Here is a 21,987-nt window from a genome sequence, read left to right on the forward strand (position 1 = left end):
GCCTAGCATGAAGCCTTACCTGTATCTGCAGTGTGAAGCATCAGCCAGCGGATTGCTACATTGCAGTCTCGCAGGCAATTCAGCAGCTTGGGAATATTGTCCAGCACCAGCTCTTCCCTTAGACAGCCCTCTTTGAGAAACTGTTGCACCTGAGTGTGCACTCGCTCAGTGACTGCAGCGTATCTGCTTGCCTTAGAATATACAAAGCTTGCATCAGTATAATCCTTGCCTTGAATGGAATACATCATGTACAACGTGACTATGGCTTCCCAAGAACTTAAAGGTCACACAGATCAAAATAGTGCTATAAAAATTATTATCATTACTAGTAGGCAATATCAGACACTGCAACTGCATGACAAAGGATGCAAGCTAAATTTTAAAGCAAAGAGCCTACACAGGAAGCATAATGTTTCAAAAATGCAGAGTTGTTAACTTCCTGTATTCACTTATGTACTCTCTAGAAATCATTCCTAAAAAATGGTACTAATATTTTATTGCCTAATGAGGAAGAACGACAACAAAAATCTATTCCAGAATGGAAATACTTGTTATGCACTAAATGTCAGTTCTACTTAGTGAACTTCTTCCCTAAAGACTAAGGAAAAATGTCTGCTCGTATTCCCTAAGTTTACTGGACAATATATAGTACGGTTCTCCTAATTAGACACTTCTGTGTGTTCTTTCTTGAACATTAGGGTCAGATTCTAAGGAGGCATTTAGTTATCATCAGTCAACTGATTTGTTGATTGTGCAAACAATCAACCAACGCAATACTACCCACTGTTTTTTAGGCATGGAAAAAATGATTTCACATAAAAAGAACTAACTGAATTGCATCACACAGCATTCCAGTATCATTCTTTTAAATCAGATGCTTTTTCCAGATGATCGTTTATTTAATTTGGGAGGCCCCATTTAAAACTGAGTGTGACACTCCATCAGCATAAATGTGTAACTTCCAAAACTGTTATCTATGAAAGACCAAACACTACAGTCAGCTTAAGACACCCCAATAACGAACAAAATGGCGATGACTGCTAGCATCTATTCAGTTAAGTCACAACCCTGAAACTTTTACGAGAAACAAACACTGCAAGAGGAAGTGAAACAAGCAGTGCTGTGAAGACCAGATTTTGAAGCTTTGAAGTATCTTTAACTCAAAGTCATGTACAAAGTGATGTATTCAAAGAATTGTACTTGAATGTAATGCAAAGAATTGTGTGCAAGAAAAAAAGACCCATGCATTATTGATGTCATATAATATACTTGAGATGCCCACACAGCTTGAATCTTGCTAAAAATACTCAACTCTGGTTTATATACCTGCTCTTTGACATTTGAAAGATCCAGTGTGTAGTTGAGGGCAGTTTTAGCAGCTTTGTATGGTTCCCATGCTTCTGCTAGATTTACAGTGATTCCCATGTAAATGCTAATAACCTAAGATTGGAAGCAGAAAACAAGAAGTTGCATTGGTATTTTTATTAGGAAAAAGACATACTTTTAGCAATATGAGTAGAAAGTGATATGCTGTGGGTATAAATATAACTAAATTTTTTTTGCAACTGTACTTTTTGCTCCACCACCTTTGGAAATCAGGGAGTAAGACGACTTTGAAATAAAAGGCACACAGTTAATTAGAGGCTTAGTTCTGAAAACAAGCCCACAGTTCTTTCAGTCACTATGTATGATCCTTGGCCTCTATTTTTTCCTCTATGAATTTATGACTTTTTAATTTCCATGATGCTATGCAGAAGACTGATGAAAGCAACTGGGGAAGCGACTATGACAGTGGGGGAAAAATGATCTGAATGAATCCTACTCTGAGAATGCCCAAAGGACCAAACTGAAATGTAAAGCATCTTCTATGGTGAACACATAGAAAAAGAAATTATGATTCCACTCTGTGATTTTTAAGAAGCAAAGAAGAACTGATTTCAGACCTCTAGCCCAAGTTTAAATGTAATTAAAAATACAGAATTGTGGTTGACTTACAAGCATTTGTAAGATACTTGATTAAAAATGGAAGCCTTGGCTTACTGACAGATGGAGGATATACAGAGCTCTGGAATTACGAGCTTTGTCACACTATTGCTCCAATATTCCTCCATCCAGGAGTGATCACATCTAGGGGGACACTGTCAGCCTTTGAGCTCTTCTGACAGTGTCAGAAAGGAAGCCAGTAAAGGCAAATGGGACACTGGTCTGCTGATATGAGGATCCCTCTCATATTATTGAAGTGAAGCTCATTATTTCCTGTAGAGCACAGCTCCTCAAAAGGCTACACTTCAACTGCTAACAATCATTTGAAATCAGCCTAAGAGTCAAGTATTCTGTATGATGCAGCTTACTCATCCATACCTGATCACAAGAAGATAGGTGTTGTCTTAAAAGAACAGTTGGCACTATGAACTCAAGAGAATAAAAATGCTGGCATAATCAAAAATTCACAATGTCAAGTTCTCATTTCTAAAATAAGCTTGCAGTTTTTCAGAAACTGAGGGGTTCTCATGTCTATTAATAAGCAGCCATTACAGTTTCTTCCCTCCTTTTTTCACTGTTCTTCTTATGGTACAGAAGAATACAACTTGAAACCAATAGATACACACAAATTATTTTATAATTTCTTTGTTAAGTCTGATTCCCTTTGATATAGACTACGTGGGGACTCTATTGCTACATGCCAGCCTATTTCAGTAGCATTTTTTGCAGACTAGGGCTTCTGGGTGGAAACCCTAAATCTCAATACTGAGACACACAGTAATTCCATTTTGATCACTGCATCTGAAAAGGTCTATAGAATTGCACAGAGTGACAGGTTTTGCTTCTAAGTTATTTGGTCAATGGCATGGAATGAATCCTTAAACAAGTTCTCAAGTAACATCAGTGTGGGGGCACTTCTTGGAGAGCAAGGCTGTCATCCAGATCGTCCTTGACAAGCTGGTAGAATTCACCAGCAGAAACCACGTAATGATAAATACAAGGTCCTGTTACTTAGAACAAAACCAAACCCTTGCAACAGTACAATCTGGGAACTCACTGCTTATGTAACAACTATGCAGAAAAGGACTTAAGCGTCCTGGTGGACAAACTGAACATGAATGAGACATGCAGCCTTATGACAACAATGAGTAATCATACACTAGGCTATGTTGGCCATACTGTAGCCAGCAGATTGAGGGAAGTGATTATTTCCATCTAGTCAGCCTTCATGAGGTCCCATTTAGAGTAACGTGTCTAGATTTGGGCTCCTCAGTATGAGACAGACATGGACGAACTGGAATGAATCGAATAGGAGGTCACTAAGACCCTTAGAGGGACCCACTACAAAAGTGGAGGCTGAGGGAGTTGGGTTTGCTTAAGCTGGAGGAAAGAAGACTACGGGATCTGACTGCGGTATTCCACTACCTAAAGGGAAGTTATGAATAAGACTGAGCCAGACCCATCTCAGAGGCGCACAGTGAAAAGACAAGAGGCAACAGTCACAAGCTACAACAAGGGAAATTCCAATTGTACAGAAGGAAGAAATTCTTCACCATGAGAGTGATTAAGCACAGCCACAGGTGCCCACAGAGGCTGTAGACCTTCATTTTAGATATTTTCAAAACAATTGGACAAGAAGATGCCCATATTACCTTCCAGCCTACACTCTTCTACAATTCACTTTACCATGATGGTATCACAGTGGTTGATTTAAGCATTTTAGACAATAACTGATATTGTCAAAGGATAGTTTTCCACACTTATCCAGAAGGTTTTACTCAGACCACTTCATTCTGAACAAAGTAAAATTTCTCCAGAGAAGAACCTATTCTAGTTTTAGGACATGTTTTCTATAATGCACACTAAAAGGAAGGTAAATTTTTCCTATAACATTAAATCCAGGGGACAGTTTTAAAACAGAATTATTTTTTACCCAATTATCTGGAAAGTATTTATCCACTATCTCTCTCATTTTTGCTTGTTGAGTGTGAAGAATAGAAGGGTCAAAATACAGTATCACATAGAGCATAGCAGCCTGAGTTGCCAGGGCAGTGCTGCGGTGTTCTGGTAATGGATATGCCGAAACCTAGGAAAAGGGAACAAACCAAAACTGTACATAATATAATGCAACATAAACCACTTGCAAAGATTATGGGGCACAATAAAAAGTACAGTATATAGATAATAGGAGGCAAGGAGGATATGTGGGTAAGCTGGACATGCTTACACATGCAGCGTATTTACCAGACATATTTCACAGAATATAAAAGTTGACTGTGTAAATGTCTGCTAACTTTAACAGGATATAGTAAGATATTACTATGCTGTAAATGAGTCAAAGGAGGGATGAACAAAGAGCTTACGATGAGTTGAAAGGAGCAGAGTTAGAAATAAGTATTTCATAGCAACTGGGTATGTTTAGTTTTTCTCAGATAGAAACAAGTATTCATTTAACTGAAGTAATAGGCAATTAGGATGCAGGTAATTTAATTATTCGCCAATGCCATGTACCAGCAAGATCAAGAAGATTCAAATTATAAACTGAATTTTCATTTAAAAAAAAAATAGGATAATATATTAAAAGACCTTCATACTAACAAAAAAGGTTGCTATCAAAATAACATTCAACAAGGCATAATGATTTGTTGTTAGGAAAACGGTTCTCTGCTTTTATTTAATAACATTCTATTTTTCTTTAATTTTGTTTGGTTATTTTATTAGGTTAAGTGTGCAGACTAGTAAGAAAAATCAGGAGGCTTCTGCGCACTGCCATCAAGAATAAGCTGCAAGTATCAAAGGAGCTAATACCTTAGACATAACATAATTTAGTAAAACAGGCTGTATTCAGTTTGGGTTGAGCTGAAGATTTCTACCCTACTTTTTGTACTACATTTGGAAAAAGTACATAGGTTATAATCATGCTTTGTATAGAAACATTATGTTTTCCATTATCAACTGTAAGCATTACAAAATAAAATTAATGAATTGTAATATTTTAATGCAAAGGCAATAAACCAACAATATTCTATGAAAAAGAGGAAAAGTAATTTTGATACAACATACCAGCTGATTTAAGTAAGATTTCTAGGTTAAGTACTTTACAAGAGCATAGTCTCACAAACACTTTACAGTTTCCTGTCAGAGACACAGATTATGTCATAAAATGGGCTTTTTTCACAACTTGCTAAGTTCTCTGTTTTTTGTTTCTAGAATTCTGCACAACTTAAAAAATTCTTACAGTACAATACCAAAAAGGCAATTTTTCCCTGTTGAAGGTTAATATATCTGTCAATTGTATGAAAGTGTTTTTGATAAGGTCCCTACTTCTCAATTATTACTCCTGCCTAAAGTTTTAAGCCTTTATTTATTTCTTACAATTGTTCATTAATCTTCCAATGCTGGTTTTCTGGCATCTATAAACTGCTTCAGTTTTCCAGGATTCACTAAAAGTGTGCCAATAATTACAGAAATAAGATCACTTGTCCATGCTTAAGACTGAAACCTGCTCAAAGGAGTCATATTAGAAGAGACTGTAAATACAGTAGCCATTATTCATACCTTGCTTCAATTTTTGTTTTATTAATACAATTGTCATACTCAAGAACTGCAATAATAGTGTTCCTTTTTAAACACATTGTCTACTAATGGATGATGAATCTCTTTGCAGTAACTAAAAGAATGGGAATCTCTGAATGTATTAAGAGTTATTGAGAGTGAGCAATCATTTATGATTTAAAGACATTAAATAAAAAAGGTTTCTTTACAGTGAGATTGGCCAAACACTGGAGCAGGTTGCCCAGAGATGTTCTGCAGTCAGCACCTCTGGAGATACTTAAAACCCAACTGGGCACAGTCCTGGGCAATCTGCTCTAGCTGACCCTGCTTGAGCCAGGGGGCTGGACTTTGTGATCTCAAGAGGTCCCTTCCAACCTCCACAATTCTGTGATTTATTTTTTTCTAGGCTTCATGGTCGAGTAACTAACCAGAGAAACCATTTTATATTCAGTTTTAGATCCCTCTTATCTCATAGTAACTTACCTGGTTATAAATGTCATCTGACCGTAAACGGCCAATAACCATGCTAATGAATGTTTCACTTATGGGTACCCTGCTGAAGTAACTCTCAGGGTAGTTTGGAGGTCTTTTAGCTCCAGGTTGGCTTGAGTATCCAGTGCTTCGAAGCAATTTACAGATATCATCTAAATTGGAATCGGCAGAGGATCGGGCTGCACTGTTTTACAAAAGAAAGGAACAAAAATTGAGCTGTATGACCTAATTATTTCCTCTTCTTCCCCACCTTGTAACCATGCCTTTCCTCCAAGAAAATGAGCAGATACTAAGGTCTGGGAGATTTCCGGCTCTTTATTCCATGAATATAATGTTCCCCATATTATAGGAGGACACTGATAAATATCCATACTGGAATCCCAGATAAACAAACAAAGCACAAACAGAAAAATGAACTTTATTCAGGAACAGAAACAAGTAGCTTTATATTCAGAGGAGGAGGAGTTTTGTTCTGCTGTTTTTTTTTCTATTTCTTTTCTCCTCCCCCTTCTGAATTCCCCTTGTCGTTCCACTTCTGTATTCCAGAGTTAAGGAATTCTCTCTCATTATATACTGAGAGGCATAAACATAGTTAAAGAAGCATAGAAACAGGATACCTCCTTTTTTGTATGTGTGAAAGGATTTGCACTGATACCCTTTGAGACCCTAACTGTCATACTGTCATGATGCTGTCAACCTACCCTGGAAACTCATTATTGATTTGACTAATCAAGCACTGAAACTACAAGAAGCAATACCTTTGTCATCTAGATACTCATGACTTTTCACCAAGATTTCGCACACATTTGGGAACCTGTGATACTTTCATAGCTGGCACTTGCAACATTGAAACTTTAGCTGAAAGTTTACTTGTCATCAGACTTCAAATTTCTACTGTGACAGCATGAAAAATCTGTTGCTCCAGTTTTGCAGCTAGACCTGGAAAACCAGCTAATTCAAGGAGTTCTGTCAACATGCAGAAAGCTCTGCAGAATTACTAGACTGTATCTGTAGACAGTCAGAAAGTTGCTGATATTTCCATTTATCTTAATTCAATAATGTAGGTAACTGAATATACTTGCATGTTACATCTTTTCAGCCTCGAGTGCTTCTGAAAAACAATATACATTACCTGTATCTGTAGTAGGAAACCAACATTCTTTCTCTGACTTCTCCTTCAATCTTCTGGTCAATGACCAGTAGCATGACTCCATATAAATAGAGCGCTTCACACTGTTTAGAAAAAGGAAAAATGAAGGGAAGAAATCACATAAATACAATTTTGTAGTTACACATAAAGACAAACGTACTGGCAAACTAACCCAACATCAACTACATAGTCAATACAACATGAAAAATGGCAGGCTGTACATTTTTGGTCTTTGTCCTCCTAAAAACAAGTCATAGCATTTCCATGCATTCAGTAAATTTAAATCTTTGTCTAGTTTGGCACTAAACTAGTTGGTTCATTTTCTACTATTACAGAACTGTTCAATACTTACTAGAAGCTGTTTTCCATCTTCATTAAGGAGGACCGTTTCTAATGTTTGCTGAATGTAAATTCCTTCATTGAGGTCATCTAAATATCTAGGGATCATAACAAAGAGTTGGTCATTGACTATTTTGCTCTCAAATTGCATGTCCTCAGAACTCAATTTGCTGATTTTCTCTGGAAGTCAACAGTCACATCAGAACATTTCCCTAGTACAAGCAGCATGGAGTTTTTCAGCTAAAGAAGAGATGCTCTGCTATGAAATGAGAAGCTAAAACTCCTAGCTAGAGCCAACCAGTTGGCAAAAGCCTCCTGCCATATCCTGATGGTGTATGTGAAATACACCAGAGGATACTCTCTAACTTACAGCTAACATTCTCTTAATCTTCTTAGGGATGGGTAACAGCCTGAGAAGACAGTACTGAGAAGGCTTCTACTCCAAAATTTATTAAAACTGTTATTTTCAAGTTACCTCAGAAATATCTCCTGGAAATACCATAAATTTATCTCAGTTGCAATTTGGAAGGTAGAGCTAGAAATAGAGTATGTTCATCTTGATTAACAGAAGTCTTCTTCCTATTAAAGGATTTTCCAGTAACACTACTTACTAACAAGTAATGTTAAACACTTAATTTTTTAATTAATCTTTTCATATAAGATCAATAACAAAAACAATTCTTACACTTAAGATTCTCTGGAACTTTTCCTTAGACTATTTAATGAATCTTTCATATTGGTTTTTACAGGTAAGAGTAGCAAACTTGAGAATATGGCAACTCCACTGAAAAACTAAGTTCAGGAAAATACTGCCAATGAAAGTTAAAGAAAAAAACCCTACCTGATATTCTGTTTTGCCAGACCAAAAAAACCCTAGTTTACTAATACGGAGTCTCCTTTTATTACAAAAATCTTCAAGACAACCTCCAGGATAAAGAAGAAAAACTAGCTCTAGCTTACAGTTGAGGAAATGAGGTACAGAGGTTAAATGTTTTCAAGTCATTTATTATGCTGGTAAGCAACAGTAGGAGTAAAAGTTAGTGTTCATTCCAGCAATCCAGGTTTCCAGATGCATGTGAATATGGTTCAACAGCGAGTGTATTGGGTCTCTAAGGAAAAAGCTTCTCATTTTTAAGACTAAACAGTAGTCTAGTCTCTAAGAAAATCCACATGGATTTAAGATACCATACCTGTTTAAATCTACAATGTATTTATGTACACTCTGAAAAGCTAGATAAAATCTTGTCAAAATTTCAATGTTGTTTTCACGAAATTCTTCATCTAAATCCAGTAACTCAGGTTTGGCTTCCAGTTTGCCTTCACATGTCTCAGGCCCCTAAGAAAAGAAATTAATCTTTAGAGACAATATTTGACTTTGACCTCTATTTTACTTCTCTTGGTGAGCAACCACCACTGTGCGCATAACACCAGAATTAACATTTCTTATTAAAACAAAGATCTGTAGTTTTCCAAGCTACTTCATGATTGAACATTGATTCCATAAAGATGAATTTTACACTTTGTTACAATCTGCAATGATTTTAAATATGATTTATCCTATGTAACCAATGGAAAAGAATAGTTAATGCTTTGGGTAAAGCCCCAGTGCATCTGAAGCCACTGTGTGTTTTTTGTAGTGCTAACTATTTCCCTGCTGGAATTTTTTCCTTTACACATTTGATCTGATTGATTTCTCAGATTGAAATCAACACTGAGACCTCACAAAGATCAGTACCTTTTCATACATTTAAACTGCTTGAAAATATTAGACCTGTTTTTTTACAGACTCTGGATCTAGCTCAGCACTAGTCCCCCAAATTAATGCAGAAATTATGCCATTAAAAACCGCGGGGGAAAAAGGGTGGGATGAAGAGCCCGACTTCCTTAAAGCACTTGTACAAACTTTTCTAACCATTTAGCACTGTCACCACTTCTCATAACCACCATTTGGTCCTACCATCACCATCTAAATGAAAATACCATTAATGCTTAATTGAAAATATTATTAACATTTAATTGAAAATACTGTTAATGTCATTCCACAGACCACTTACAATAGCATGTGATCATGGCTTAAAAGGATTTAGTCAACACAAACTCCATAAAAATAGCTTAAAATAGTTAAAATAAAATATCAAGCTTAATACCCAGCCGACAATTTTTGTGTGGTTTTAAAAATGCTCTTCTGCTTCTCTTTTCATGCAAAATACCTACATAAAACAAAGGATAAAAGCAAGCCCCAAACTGCCTACAAGTTCAAATGCACAAAGTAAACAGCCTGTATTTTCAAAACATCAAATCTCTTCTCATTAGGTAATTATAAGAATCATGAATATGGAAATAGCGCATTCGCAGTGAAAATATCTGTAAACTCACTAATCTCTGCTTTATTAAGTAGGTCTTCTATGGATTTTGGGGTGATTACTCTGAAAAGCAGCAGCACTGTTGTGCTTTCTTAACATTCAAAAATCTTACAATTTCAAGGATAATGGTATTTCTCACCAATTATACCTATCTGCTTTTAAATTTGCAAGTAATTTCTGTAAAAAGAGACTTCTAACAATTACTTAGATCTAAAGATATGTGGGAAATCATTTGTGCTCAGGGTTTTCAGTGTCCAAGGCTCACAGTGCTTGACATTTACAACTCTTACTAAAAAAAAAAAATAAAATAAAAAAAAAAAAAAAATCCCCCGTTGCTTTACTATTAACACTTCTTGTATTGTACAATCCAGATAAAGTCAGATTAGATAGTCTCTGTAGTTCCCTCTTAATCATGCTGGAGGATGACAGAGGGAAATAGGTACTGCAAGAAGCTTACTTTTGTAAGGGAAATAAGGGCTTTTCATGGACACTACTCTTTGATTTATTTGTTTATTCAGCACATGTGACAAGTCCAGTGAATGAACAATCACAGTACTGTCAAACAGGAAAGCAGAAAGCAGTTTTCACGGCTGCAAAGAATAAGCTACAGATAACCAAAAGAAGATGGGCATACTGCCCACAGTACTGCTCCAAAGGAAAACAACCAACTGCACAGGCTCAGAACCTGCTGGTGAAAGTAGAATTTAATGTTCCTGCAGGAAATAATAATAATCATAATAATTATAATAATTAAACAATTCCCAGAACCTAATACTTAAGTTTCATATAATCGGTATTCATCAAAGTTCACAGTCCAGATGACTCGTCAAACATTTTGAAAGGTGTAGCTGGGACTGCTCTTGAATGCACTTAAAACTGCCACCCCCTTCTTGTCCTGATACTCTCCATGCAGGTACCAGTTATACTTATATTCTGCCTAGGGGTCCAAGCACAGAAACTTCACTAGACTGCTTCTGCTCACTGAAATGAGTAAGATGAGGCTGAGTATGACCAGAAGTATATAAAATACAAAACATCCCAGAAGTGGAACATTAGCATGCTAGCATATCCCAATTGCTATCTCAGTTTGGTGAATTTCTGGTAAAAACTAAGCAAGAAGTCATGATAGTAAATTCTGAAGAATGCTAGTAATAAACACAATAGTCAAGAATGGCTGTTTCATAACCCGAAGCACCCTCATGCAGGACAGGAATGCTTTAAGAAGTTTAAAAATAAAAGGATTTACCTTAAAATAACTGAAATCAAATATGATATCCCCATACTTCTGTTGATCAGCCTTGTCCTTCAGCCTGAAAACACCAGGAATAAATTCAGAAAGTCTCAGAAGTTCCGCAATGATGGCATTTCCACAGGACACAATCCGAAGAATTGCCTGACCACAGAGATTGTTTTCAGCTAGAAAATCGACCATTGTGGCGCTGGACGTGACAGAGCAGCAGAAGTCCTGCAGCTGGATTCTGATCGTTAATCTTTAGGTTATTTGAAGAAGAAAGTCTGATGATGAAACTAGCTGCGCCATTAATAACCTGTAAAAACAAACCCAAGTACATTCAGAGTGGTTCATGTTCGTATTCTTGATAGTTTAATCTACGGGGATGTTTAAGCATACTCTCAAATCTTTGAATTTATGAAAACTAAATTATCCACAGCTTTGTAAAATGAAAAAAAATGCACTGAGTTCATCTTCAGCACATATGCTGTGTTTGACTCAGTCTCCTGTGTGACCAGGCAAGGAAAGCACGACCTTTTATACCAGAAAAATTTAAGAGAACTATTGAAGAATGAAATGATCACAAATACTGAAGCAACTGAGACCACGCAAGGAGATGGCAGCAAGCAAAAACATATAACAGGATGTGTTTATAATAGCCACTTTAAAAATACAACCAAATTGACTGTAATAGGCTTTAGCAAGAAGGAAAACTTTTATAGCAAATGGAAAAGATAGAGTTCCCTTCCTTTATTTATTGCTGAAGGGTTAGCTTCCGTGCTGTGGTTGCATTTCCTAGTTGCAATTCCATTTACTGACATTTCCTGCAAGATAGGGAGGGCAGCGCTGCTAAAAATAAGCTTTTTATGTTTAGAAACATTAATGGAAGTTATGACTTGACTTTTCACCAACGACCTTCCAACCTACTGAGCCAAATTCAAGACGACAGTGCCTCTTCTGCCCCCAAATGAGAACCAGGAGCCCGGCCTTCCCGTTAGGCGGGGTGCAGGGCGTTAGCGCTGCAGCAAGCTGCCCCGCAAGGCCCTCAGAAGGGCCCTACACCCCACAGGAGCCGGCCGGGGCTTTGAACCACATCCCATCCCATCCCATCCCATCCCATCCCATCCATCCCTCCCCGCCAACGCCAGTCCCCGTGCCGCTCGCACCTTCCCGCCTCCCGCCCAGCCCGCGCTCTCCCTCACGGTTTGAACCTCGCCTCGGGGCTAACGGCCGCGGCGCGAGACCAACCGCCAACCCCCTCAGAGCAACAGCGGCGGCAGCGGCGGCGGCGGCGGCGCCCCCCGCCCCGCTCCCGCCGCCTGCCCTCACCCAGCGGCCTCCCCGCCAGTTCCACCCCCGCTCGGCGGCGCTCACCTTCCCCCGCCGCTGGTGCGGTGAGCGGCGGCAGCAGCGAGGAGGGTGCCCGGCTCCGTCAGCGCCTGCGGGCAGGGACGGCGGCCGCCCGAGGGTAAGCTGCTGCGGCGGCGGGTGAGGCGCGGGCAGCGGCAGGCGGGGAAGAAGGAGGCGGCGGCGGCGGAGCTCCGAGCGGCGCGGCCGAGCCCTCCCATCACATGACGGCGCCGTCATGTGGAGAGGCGCCGGCTGATGAGGCGGTTCCGCCGCCCGGCCGGCCCGGCCCGCCTCCCCCGGGCCCAGCTCGCCCGCCTGCTCCTGCCGCCGAAAGGGTCGGTGCGGGGGCCGCCGCCGGGCCAGGAGCCCCTTCGGGCCTCGGCGGCTGGGACTAGGTGAGCAGCAGCCGCTGGTGAGGGTGGCTGCCCTCGCCGGCCCCTTCCCCTCTGGCGGGGTGAGGGCAGCGCTCTCCCGGCCGAGGGAGCGGGAAGAGGCGGGCGGGGAGGGGATGTGGGGCCGTGGCCCTCCGTGCGTGACTGACGAGGGGCAGGCTGGGCCGGGCCCGCTGCCCTGGCTTGTCATGGACGGGGTAGGGCAGTAAGGTAGAGGGCTGGGAGAGCGGAGCTTCCTGCTCCGTGGGCTCTTCTCCCGACCTTTGTGGCAGGGGAGTAACGTCTCCCTGTGATAGATGGCCACCGAGCGCATCTAGGGTGTAGACACTAGCCCTGGTAGTCAGTGAGCACTTGTCACCTATAGATCTTGTGTTACAGAAGTAACTCTTTTTCTTCTTATCGCTGCTTTGTAGTTTGGTATGTTGAAGCGTAGAGAAATTCGGTGATTTGCTCAAATCTTTAAAATAAGAGGCAGAATAGAAACTGTAATTTAAGTTTGCTGCTTGGTAATCCTGTCTGGACCATTTGATCACTCATTGTTGAAAGAAAAAAACGCTGCCTCAGTAGTCTCACTTGGTCTCCTTTTCAACTCTGATTTTGCTGGTTGTATTTTCCAGAAGTGAGGGGCTTGGGGGCTGGGAGTTGCAAATTTTAAGTGCTACATTGATGCACCCATTGAAGACCTTCCTGGCAAAAAAGAGTGCCTTAAAAACACTGCTGTTAAGTCAATTCCAGTGAGGAATGTGGCTTTTCCTCTGAAGGCAGAATGAACAGCTGCAAGCTGAAGTTGAAGAATTCACTTAGAAAATTCAAGAGTGAAATCTTTGCTTGGGATCATAAACAGTTTCTAAGAACAATAATTTTTATTAAAAAAAAAAAGGGAAAACTTGTCCAAAAGTACTGAACTTACTTTCCAAAAGAGAATTTCAGATGAAACTACCAATGCAATGGTATGATTTAATATTGTAAACAGTAACTTATGTTCCTGTGTAGTTTGCTCAGTGTTTCCACAAATCTCAAGAGAAGAAAGAACCCTTTTTAACTTTGCACTGTTGTTTTTTTCAGATTCCTGCCTTTCACAGTGTATATCTGTGAAATTTCCAAAAGAACAGCAGGCTTTCTCAGTGACTGAGATTTACCAAGTTGAAGAAGGGAATTAGGTTCTCACTATTAACTTTGATACACTAAATGGGCCCAGAAAGATAAAGCTGCTAACTTGATTTTATGTGACTGTTTAATAGTGTATATTTGGATCACACAGCTTCTATACAGTCTAAGATGGCAAACAGGTGCTTTAAAAACAAAGTTAAATAATGTAACAGCTGAAAGCATTTGTTATTAAATCTTTAAGAACATCGTTTTCCTTTACATTCAAGGAGTTCTGTAAGGAACTTTTTCCTTGTCTTCTGTTGTCAGTTTGACAGCCTCTAAAGATCTCTAAAAATAGCAATTACTGTCTTTTGATGGGGAGAGCATGAGCTGACATAATGGAACTGTTGAAGGCTGCTGCCTCATCTGTGACAAAATGCACCTGTAGAAGGGGATAGAGAGGAAGGCAATTTGTAGTTCAGAAGTTCAAGTTGTGGTAGACTTGAACTGTGGTTAAAATATTGTTGGAAGCACGACCTAAAAATGGTGTCATAAAAGGTAGTCTTGAGTGGCCAAGCACATTTTTTTAAATGGAAAAAAAAGAAAAAGATACAGAAGAAAACATTAGGAGAGAAGAGAGCGTGACAGCAGGTCTCATAGTCTGCATGATATTTGTGAGAAATGTGGCAATGTTGTTTAGGTTAGAGGGAGCACAAGATGTAGTTCTGGAGTCCCAGGGAAAGTAGTAGAGGGAGATACAGCCTTACGTATGCAAAGCTTGGGCAAAGCTTTGTCCTTTCTATATAGATATTTTCCAGATTTCTGTTGGACTATAGCCTGTCAAAGGCTATTGTTGATAGAACAACTCGTCCCCTTGTTATTTTGTGTATGATTCAGGTAAAACTTCTGGTATACCCCAAATTTGGTTGTGGATTCTGTTCTCTACCTCCCCCAATATGATCTCAGTGTAGTTGTTGAACATATCAGTTATTCTTTACATGGACTAATGCAGTATTTCTGTCTATCCAAGACTTTTGGTGGGTTTTTTTGTTTGTTTGTTTTTTATGAACAACCATGTATCTAAAGCTGAGCAGAATTTTTCTTATCTCCTGCAACTTTAAAGGATAAAAATCCACACACCGGGTTCATGTTTCTTGTAATAGCTACATGTTGTCCGAGCAACTTATGGCAAAGCATGAAGAAGGAAGAGCAAAAGTTGAAATTTTTGAGAAGAAACCAACTGATGTGAACAGTGTGGATAGGCACAGCATAAGCAAACCCACTTGAAGGTTGTATTAATGACAGAGGAGAAGCAGTTAATGCCCCCAAGGCTGTAGGTTGCGGGTCTGTATTGGAAAGGAAGACGGTGGTAAAGAAGATAAACACGATTCCTCTGCAACACTATTCTGTGCAAATGGAACATCAGTACTAAAATTTTGTAGCATCTTTGGGGGAGGTAGAGAGCATTTGTAAGGTGGGCTTTTATTTAAAAATGGTGCTAGGTGTTTTACTGTTAAGTACATTCTTAGAAGAGTGGCCCTTTGGTAGATTATTTTTCCAAGGGCCAACTGTTGAAACAGGCTTGTAGTTGCTGGGCTGAATTGGATGTGAGAAGTCATATTTCTTTCTAGCCTAATTGATAATATACCTAGAAAACACAGATGAGGTTTTGGGCATGTGGGCTTCTTTGGATGTGAAATAGGGCAGTAATTTTCAAGTGAACATAATCATTGAGTTTGAACCTCATGGTGGTTTAGCAATAGGAATGAACAGATGAAAACTGCAAGTTGATTTTTGTGGTGCAGTTTTGCCTAATATTGAATAGGAGGTGAATTGAAAACCTCTGGTGAACTGCAGTTCCACTGAAATTACTGACATCTTGGGAGCTTAGATTTCATCCCTGCTTTCTGATGTTTGCAGTGGTTCTATCGACACTGCTTTATGGTTAGTTATCTGTACTTCTGTTTTCTCTCCCAAATTAATTGGGTGTAAACTGCATTCAAAATGTTGTATCTGTTATTTCTAGAGTAACAATTTCAAGATGCCAGGCGGTGCAAGAATCTCATTCAACTCTGTGGATTCCTCTCTTTCATCTTTGAAAAACTGCCAGTCTTACATAAATACCGGAATGGATATTGCTACTCATGTTGCCCTTGACCTTGTGGAAAGTTTTAGTAAGTATATTCTCTTTTGTATTGCATCCTGAATCTGACGGATGAGTCCTAAGCATTTGTATTTTGACTTAGTTACTGTCAACATCTATGTTCATTATAGGAGCTGTAGCTCTTCTGGCTAGACCAGGGTGTTTTCGTTCCAATCACTTCATTGCCTAAAATGATAAATTCAGTGAAAATATAAGTACCAGGCAAACATTATCCCAGCTTTTGTAACACCCAAAACTAATTGTGTTCCAGTGGTTGTTACCCTACAGCTTTGTAAAAACTTTAATGTTGCTGAGCAAGATGGAGAAGGCCTCTTAAGTGGGTGAATAAAATGACTTTTCATTCTAATACTGGTTCTTTGTGTGTGTTTTATTTGATGTTTAGGGCAAGATATATTAAAATAATGCTAATGATTTTGAGTACAAAGCTTGAGACACCTGTTAGGGAATGCAATTTTTAAAAATGCTGTCTCTTTCTCTGCTGAAAAGCCCTCTTAGGGTGCTTCATTTTGGACATTTGCAAAATGGGTTACCTTAAGTCTGTAATCACTTCTAACAGTCTTGTCATTGCTATTTCACTATAAAAGGTGCACTGCAAAGCTACTTCTCAAAGACAAACATTAGGCATCCTGATTCTCTGTCTTCTTAGATCTGTGATAATGTTTTCACTAGGAAAAAATAAAAACTTTAAAGCTCCAAAACCCTAATAGTTTTAATTACGAGTGGAAAACAAGAATCCTGTGGAACAGAGTTTTGCTGTTCATTATAGATCTTGCACTTAACTAAGCCAAGGGTTACATACAATCAAGGTGAATGCTTTTCTCTTTGTCTACTGTGATAGTTCATTTTCCTTTGACCTTTTTATCCATACTGCTGTCAGAGACAATTGACATGTCATTTCTAGCAGGGTAGAGGAAATGGAAAGCTTGTCTGAACTGTCAGGTGGGGATTCCCTTTGAGGTAAAACTGGTATAACCAGTTCTGTTTCCTTTCTGCTTTTGCAGTCACCATCTCTTCTACTTGGCCATAAGCAATACATGGAAATACAGTGAACGTACCGAATTCTTTCAGTCCCAAGACCACAGAATGATGCACAGAAATTAGTTATTTGTACAAAAGTTAAAAGCTTTGATTAATTTCACCTTTCAGTAGAAACCCCTGTTGCATTCCCATTTGGAGGGGTGAAAGGCAACTTAAGCTCCACTGTGCAGGTCTGTAGCTGGAAGTCTGTGCATTATAAGCCTAGGAAATGTAGTTATCTTCCTCACTTACCTGCTTCTGACACATTAATCTTTAATTACAACCTTGAAATTATTTTGTCCCTTTCATTCAGTAACCAAAGGGACCATATTTAGCATTCTATCCTGAGAGGAGGAGATTACACTTGATGAAATACCTATGGTCATTGTTACAGTTAAGTTATACCATGTAACTGGAAAACAGCTCCTAGACCATAACATTCATTTTATTTTAGCAGGGGCAACTTTCCTGTAGAATCATAGTTACAGAATTATCAAGCACGACCTTTTAACACAGCCCATCCTGTTGCTCTACAGAAAAGGTATTCCAGACTTGTATTTGTAGTTTATACCTCTTTGGTCTGGTGTTACGGTGTTAGCTTTTTACTTACAATAGTTGTCTTCACTCCTACACTTTTCTTTGCAGATGTATGTACATGTGTACATGGAACAAACAATGAGTGAAGCTCCTCACTTATATAAAGTTTGCTTTTCACTCCCTTGACTACTCCACTTGGACTTCAAGTTCTTATGTCCTTACGCAATGCCATCAGGAAAGATACAGGCTTTCTGTGGCATAACATACTTTAGGTAAACAAATACTTCCAGTGTTTTAGAAGTAGCATCATCTGATCTGCCATACTTGACTGTTCAGCCCTTGCCTCCAACTCATATGTGGCAATTTCTATTTCTAGAATTGTTACTCATCTATCCTACTTTGCTTTCGTGTTATGAGGCAAAATATTAATTTAATTTTGAGCTAGTGTTAGATAATATGTTTCTGCATTCTTGTTCCTGTCCCATTTGTAATTTGTTTTAATTTCCTTTACAAGATTTAACTGTCCAGCTTCGGATAGGTTTCCTTGCCAGGCTTTATAGAAGCAAAGAATTCTATTATGACTATTATTTTATGTTACAAGCACTATTTCTGTGAAAGTATTTTATTCCTTTGGACTTTCATATTGGACAATGCTGGTTTTAGGAATAGTACCAAAAATTTTCATAGCAAGTACATGAGAGAAGTTACATTTACATCTGAAGATAAATAACTGAAAAGGCAGGAAAAGTTAGTGCAGTTAAGTCATGTCTCTTTGTTAATTGCTATTCTCCACAAGCCTAATCCTGAAGACATTTACTGGTAAGCATATTTATTCAATAGTACACAGTTGTGTTTGCTGGACTGGCTACTGTTTAATGTGGTATCATGGAGGGACTTCCTATAAACGTACCTGATGCTAAGGCAGATCAAAAGATCTAACTGGATCACTTTTCCCCACTTTCTTAGGTATGATAGTGGGTTTGCTCTGGTGCTGTATTTGAGGTACTTTCTGGGCAGCGAACACCATAGGGTTTTTTTGTTTGTTTGGTTGGGTTTTTTAACAATTAAACAGTGATTTGTGAAAGAACCTGTGTGTGATTTTTCTAACTTCAAAGCTCTGGTAAAGCAGATAAATATAAATTAACAAATTTAAGTTTTCTTTTACATGTGTAAAGGGTTCTTATGGTATGCCAATTTTGTGGGTGTTTCCCTGTTCAGTAAAATAACTTTCTGCACATTAGCACTGTAGGGCTAGAAGAGGCTCTTCACTTTCTGATGCATTTAGTGGAGGACAATACTAAGAAGGCTTCCAAAGAATGTAAAAAGAAAGCAGTTTGGTGTTTCCGCACTTTTGTATGCATGTAAGTTATAAAGCAGCCACGATTGTTCAGGTAGAGTGAAAATCAGAGCTCACTAGGGGGCAGAAGAAGATAGGAAGTAAGCAGTACAAAAAGCGTCGGAAAGAAACTGGCCTCTTTACCTGGCCGTTCATCTGGCAATGATCCTTGGGTAGCCTAAAGTCCTCTCCGGTTAAATCATGCAGAGAACGAAGAACTCTTACACTGGTTATGGCAGCTATAAAATCCTCTCAGAATGATTTTGAATTTAAGCTTTGTAAGCAGATGGTGGTAGTGTTACATAGAATAAAGAGGGAATAAAACTGCTTGTTTGATCGTGAAACCAGAGGGCTGCGGATAGGAAGAGGTGCCAGACTTGTGGGCAGGAATTGGCTCAGGGTACTCCATGATTTATAGTAACCTCGTAACCTATAGTAACCTTTCTTCAAACATCTCAGATGCTTTGCGAAAACTGGCTAAGCCTCTCAACTCTCTGGGAGGTATATAATGGTTGAAGGAATTACTTACTTCACCACCACTAAAATGAAACCCTTTTGGGTGAATAATGGTTGCTGTATAGAAACATTGTAGCTGTATCATAATCCAAAAGAAAAAAAAAAAATTCCTTCAACTGACTCAGACAACTGAGAGAACTTTATTAGAGAAGATAGAGGTTTTTGAGTTGGACATCGGGGACATTAGATTAAATTGCTTACTCATGAATAAATATCATAACAGATCTTTCACACCTGTGTTTTGACATAATGTTTGAAAGTTTCAGAACTAAATCAAACACTGGTTTTTCATTTCAACAGTAATTTCATATGGAGAATGCCTCCTGTTGAACTGAGACTATCCTTTCTCTCTGCACCATAATTCCTTTTAGGAAACTGCTGTCTACCTACTGACTCACTTCAGTCCTGCTTAAATGGAATTTGACGGGGGTAAAGGCTGCATGGCTGCAAGCCAGTGCATGTACTGATGCTACCATTGACTACTGTGCCTACTGTTCATTACTGTGCTGCTGTAGTTAAATTCGTTCTGTCTTAAGAGCTCTATGTACATCTATTCATCATTATATTCTGAAAAATGAACACTTTTGCTCTTCATAGTTAACTTACATGAGGCCATTGCTTTCTGGCAGTAACAACAGAGCCTTTCAGTTTGGATACAGTTCTGAGGTTTGGGGTTTTTTGCCTTTTTTTTTTCTCCTATACATTAATTGTGCTCAGAACTTCCTATTAACTTGGTATTTTCCCCTATAGCTTTTGACTTTCTGTTCTGGAAAGATAAAGTAATCTCACTGGACACAGCTGTTCCAAGGAGTAAAACAACTGTTGGAGAAATTGACAGGGGAGGAAGGGTTCAATTAAGTAATTAAACATTGTAGCTCTGCAATAAGTAGTGGTCAGAGAAATGTAGAAGAGCAAGGGAGTCAGTTTCACGAATATAAATTGCAATTCAGGTGACTTTGAAAATCTAAAGATTTATAGCCTCTCATCACATGGTCCTCCATTTTGAAATGTAGGACAGAATGTACCAATTAATCTACTTTTCCATGACCTTGAAGGAGTTTGTTTTACTACTTTCTGCAAAATAATAATACTAATAAAAACAATGCTTTCCCATTTCATATGAATAATGGAAAGATTAAATACCCGCTATTTCTAGGCAGTTTCATGTTAATCTCTACTTATGCATATAGGATGTCCTCTTGATATCTGTTTGCAGCCCACAATAGTAAATTTAAAATTATTCCTGTCCATTTAAGCTTTATTTAGTGCTGTGAGATGTTTTGGGAGTCCTATTGAGAGATAATATGGAAGTATGGATTTTTTACTTGGAACTGTAAATAATAACAGACCTCACATGAAGAAGTCAAAAGGAAAATATTTCACAGTAGAATGAAAACAGTCTGAAATATCTGTGAGGCCGCTAATGATATAAACACTCAGAATCTGTTCCCAGCTTTGTACTACCTCCCCTTTCTTTTGTGCCTTCTAGCATCTTGTTCACTGCTGCTGCACTCTGGAGAGAAATCTTAAGTTAGCTTTAACCACAGTGATTCCCAAGTCTCTTTCCTCTAAGGAATCCACTGTTCACAGTGTGCCATAAGGATGAGATACTTAGACTACTGTAAGGTTCATTGCAAAAACTACACTTAACCAAGTCTTAATTTCATCAGTGACTCTATTGCTTAGTCCACTAATACATTTACATTCATTTTGTTCTAGTCCTGTGTAGATTTATGAAAAGAAATTACTAGTGTTAAATATTCAGGTCAGGCATTGCTCATTTATGAATATGTATGATCTCTAGCAAAATAAGGCAGAGTTTCTGTTAACTGCCATTAATTTAGGTGAAGAATAATTTTAATGCATTTGATCCTGAAAACCTTTTATTTTTCCAGTAACTTTATTGATGTCCATGAAGTTAAATTGTCAATTAAGACGTCCCTGTCCATTAAGAATCTGCAGACTTGTAGCATTGAGCATTTTCATGGTGTTGTGTTGTGAGCATGTGCTGGCAAAGAGACAAAATTTTAGAAGATCCTGTAAGGGATTAAGGATCTGTATCTAGATGTGAAAACTAATTTCACCAAACTGAATGTCAAAGGGAAACAGCCAATTTAAAAGCTCATTTTATTTAATGAGTTAAAAAGAAAGTTTTCTGTCTGTCTCAGTCTTTCTGCTGTTTATCTTTAGATACCAACATTGTCTAAAGCTAGTATTTTTCTCTTCTTTTAAGAATACCACTGTGGTATAGAAACATTTTAAAATGTTTCTATTACATCTAAAACCAAAAAATGTTTTTATATAGAAACATTTTAAAATGTTTCTATATAAAAAAATATGTAAGCAGAAAACCAAACTGTGCACAGTCTGTTTCAGTATGTCCTCCCTGTGCTCAAAACACTCTTGGATGTTCTGTGGCCCAAGCTAGCAAAATACTGAAGGCAAGGATACACTGAAATTCTTCAGTGGTCCA

At 38.6% G+C, this 21,987-nt stretch overlaps 2 protein-coding genes across 2 annotated transcripts in view; one reads left to right on the top strand and one right to left on the bottom strand.

Annotated features, from left to right (window-relative positions):
- Positions 1-12,620, bottom strand: part of WASHC5 (WASH complex subunit 5) — a 28,611-nt gene extending 15,991 nt beyond the window's left edge. The window contains exons 1-9 of the mRNA XM_075023951.1: positions 12,488-12,620; positions 11,129-11,429; positions 8,710-8,855; positions 7,533-7,617; positions 7,163-7,263; positions 6,022-6,214; positions 3,917-4,069; positions 1,327-1,440; positions 20-191 (exon numbers count right to left, since the gene is read on the bottom strand). Coding sequence (XP_074880052.1) covers positions 20-191; positions 1,327-1,440; positions 3,917-4,069; positions 6,022-6,214; positions 7,163-7,263; positions 7,533-7,617; positions 8,710-8,855; positions 11,129-11,314 — 1,150 coding nt within the window. The 5' untranslated portion in view covers positions 11,315-11,429; positions 12,488-12,620. The remainder of the gene's footprint in view (positions 1-19; positions 192-1,326; positions 1,441-3,916; positions 4,070-6,021; positions 6,215-7,162; positions 7,264-7,532; positions 7,618-8,709; positions 8,856-11,128; positions 11,430-12,487) is intronic.
- Positions 12,621-12,711: 91 nt separating this feature from the next.
- The window catches only part of NSMCE2 (NSE2 SUMO ligase component of SMC5/6 complex), a 135,342-nt gene continuing 126,066 nt past the window's right edge, over positions 12,712-21,987 (top strand). The window contains exons 1-2 of the mRNA XM_075023952.1: positions 12,712-12,858; positions 15,971-16,118. Of these exons, the coding sequence (XP_074880053.1) occupies positions 15,986-16,118 (133 nt within the window). The 5' untranslated portion in view covers positions 12,712-12,858; positions 15,971-15,985. The remainder of the gene's footprint in view (positions 12,859-15,970; positions 16,119-21,987) is intronic.

This window comes from Buteo buteo, chromosome 3 (genome assembly GCF_964188355.1).
Source record: "Buteo buteo chromosome 3, bButBut1.hap1.1, whole genome shotgun sequence".
Classification (NCBI taxonomy): Eukaryota; Metazoa; Chordata; class Aves; order Accipitriformes; family Accipitridae; genus Buteo; species Buteo buteo.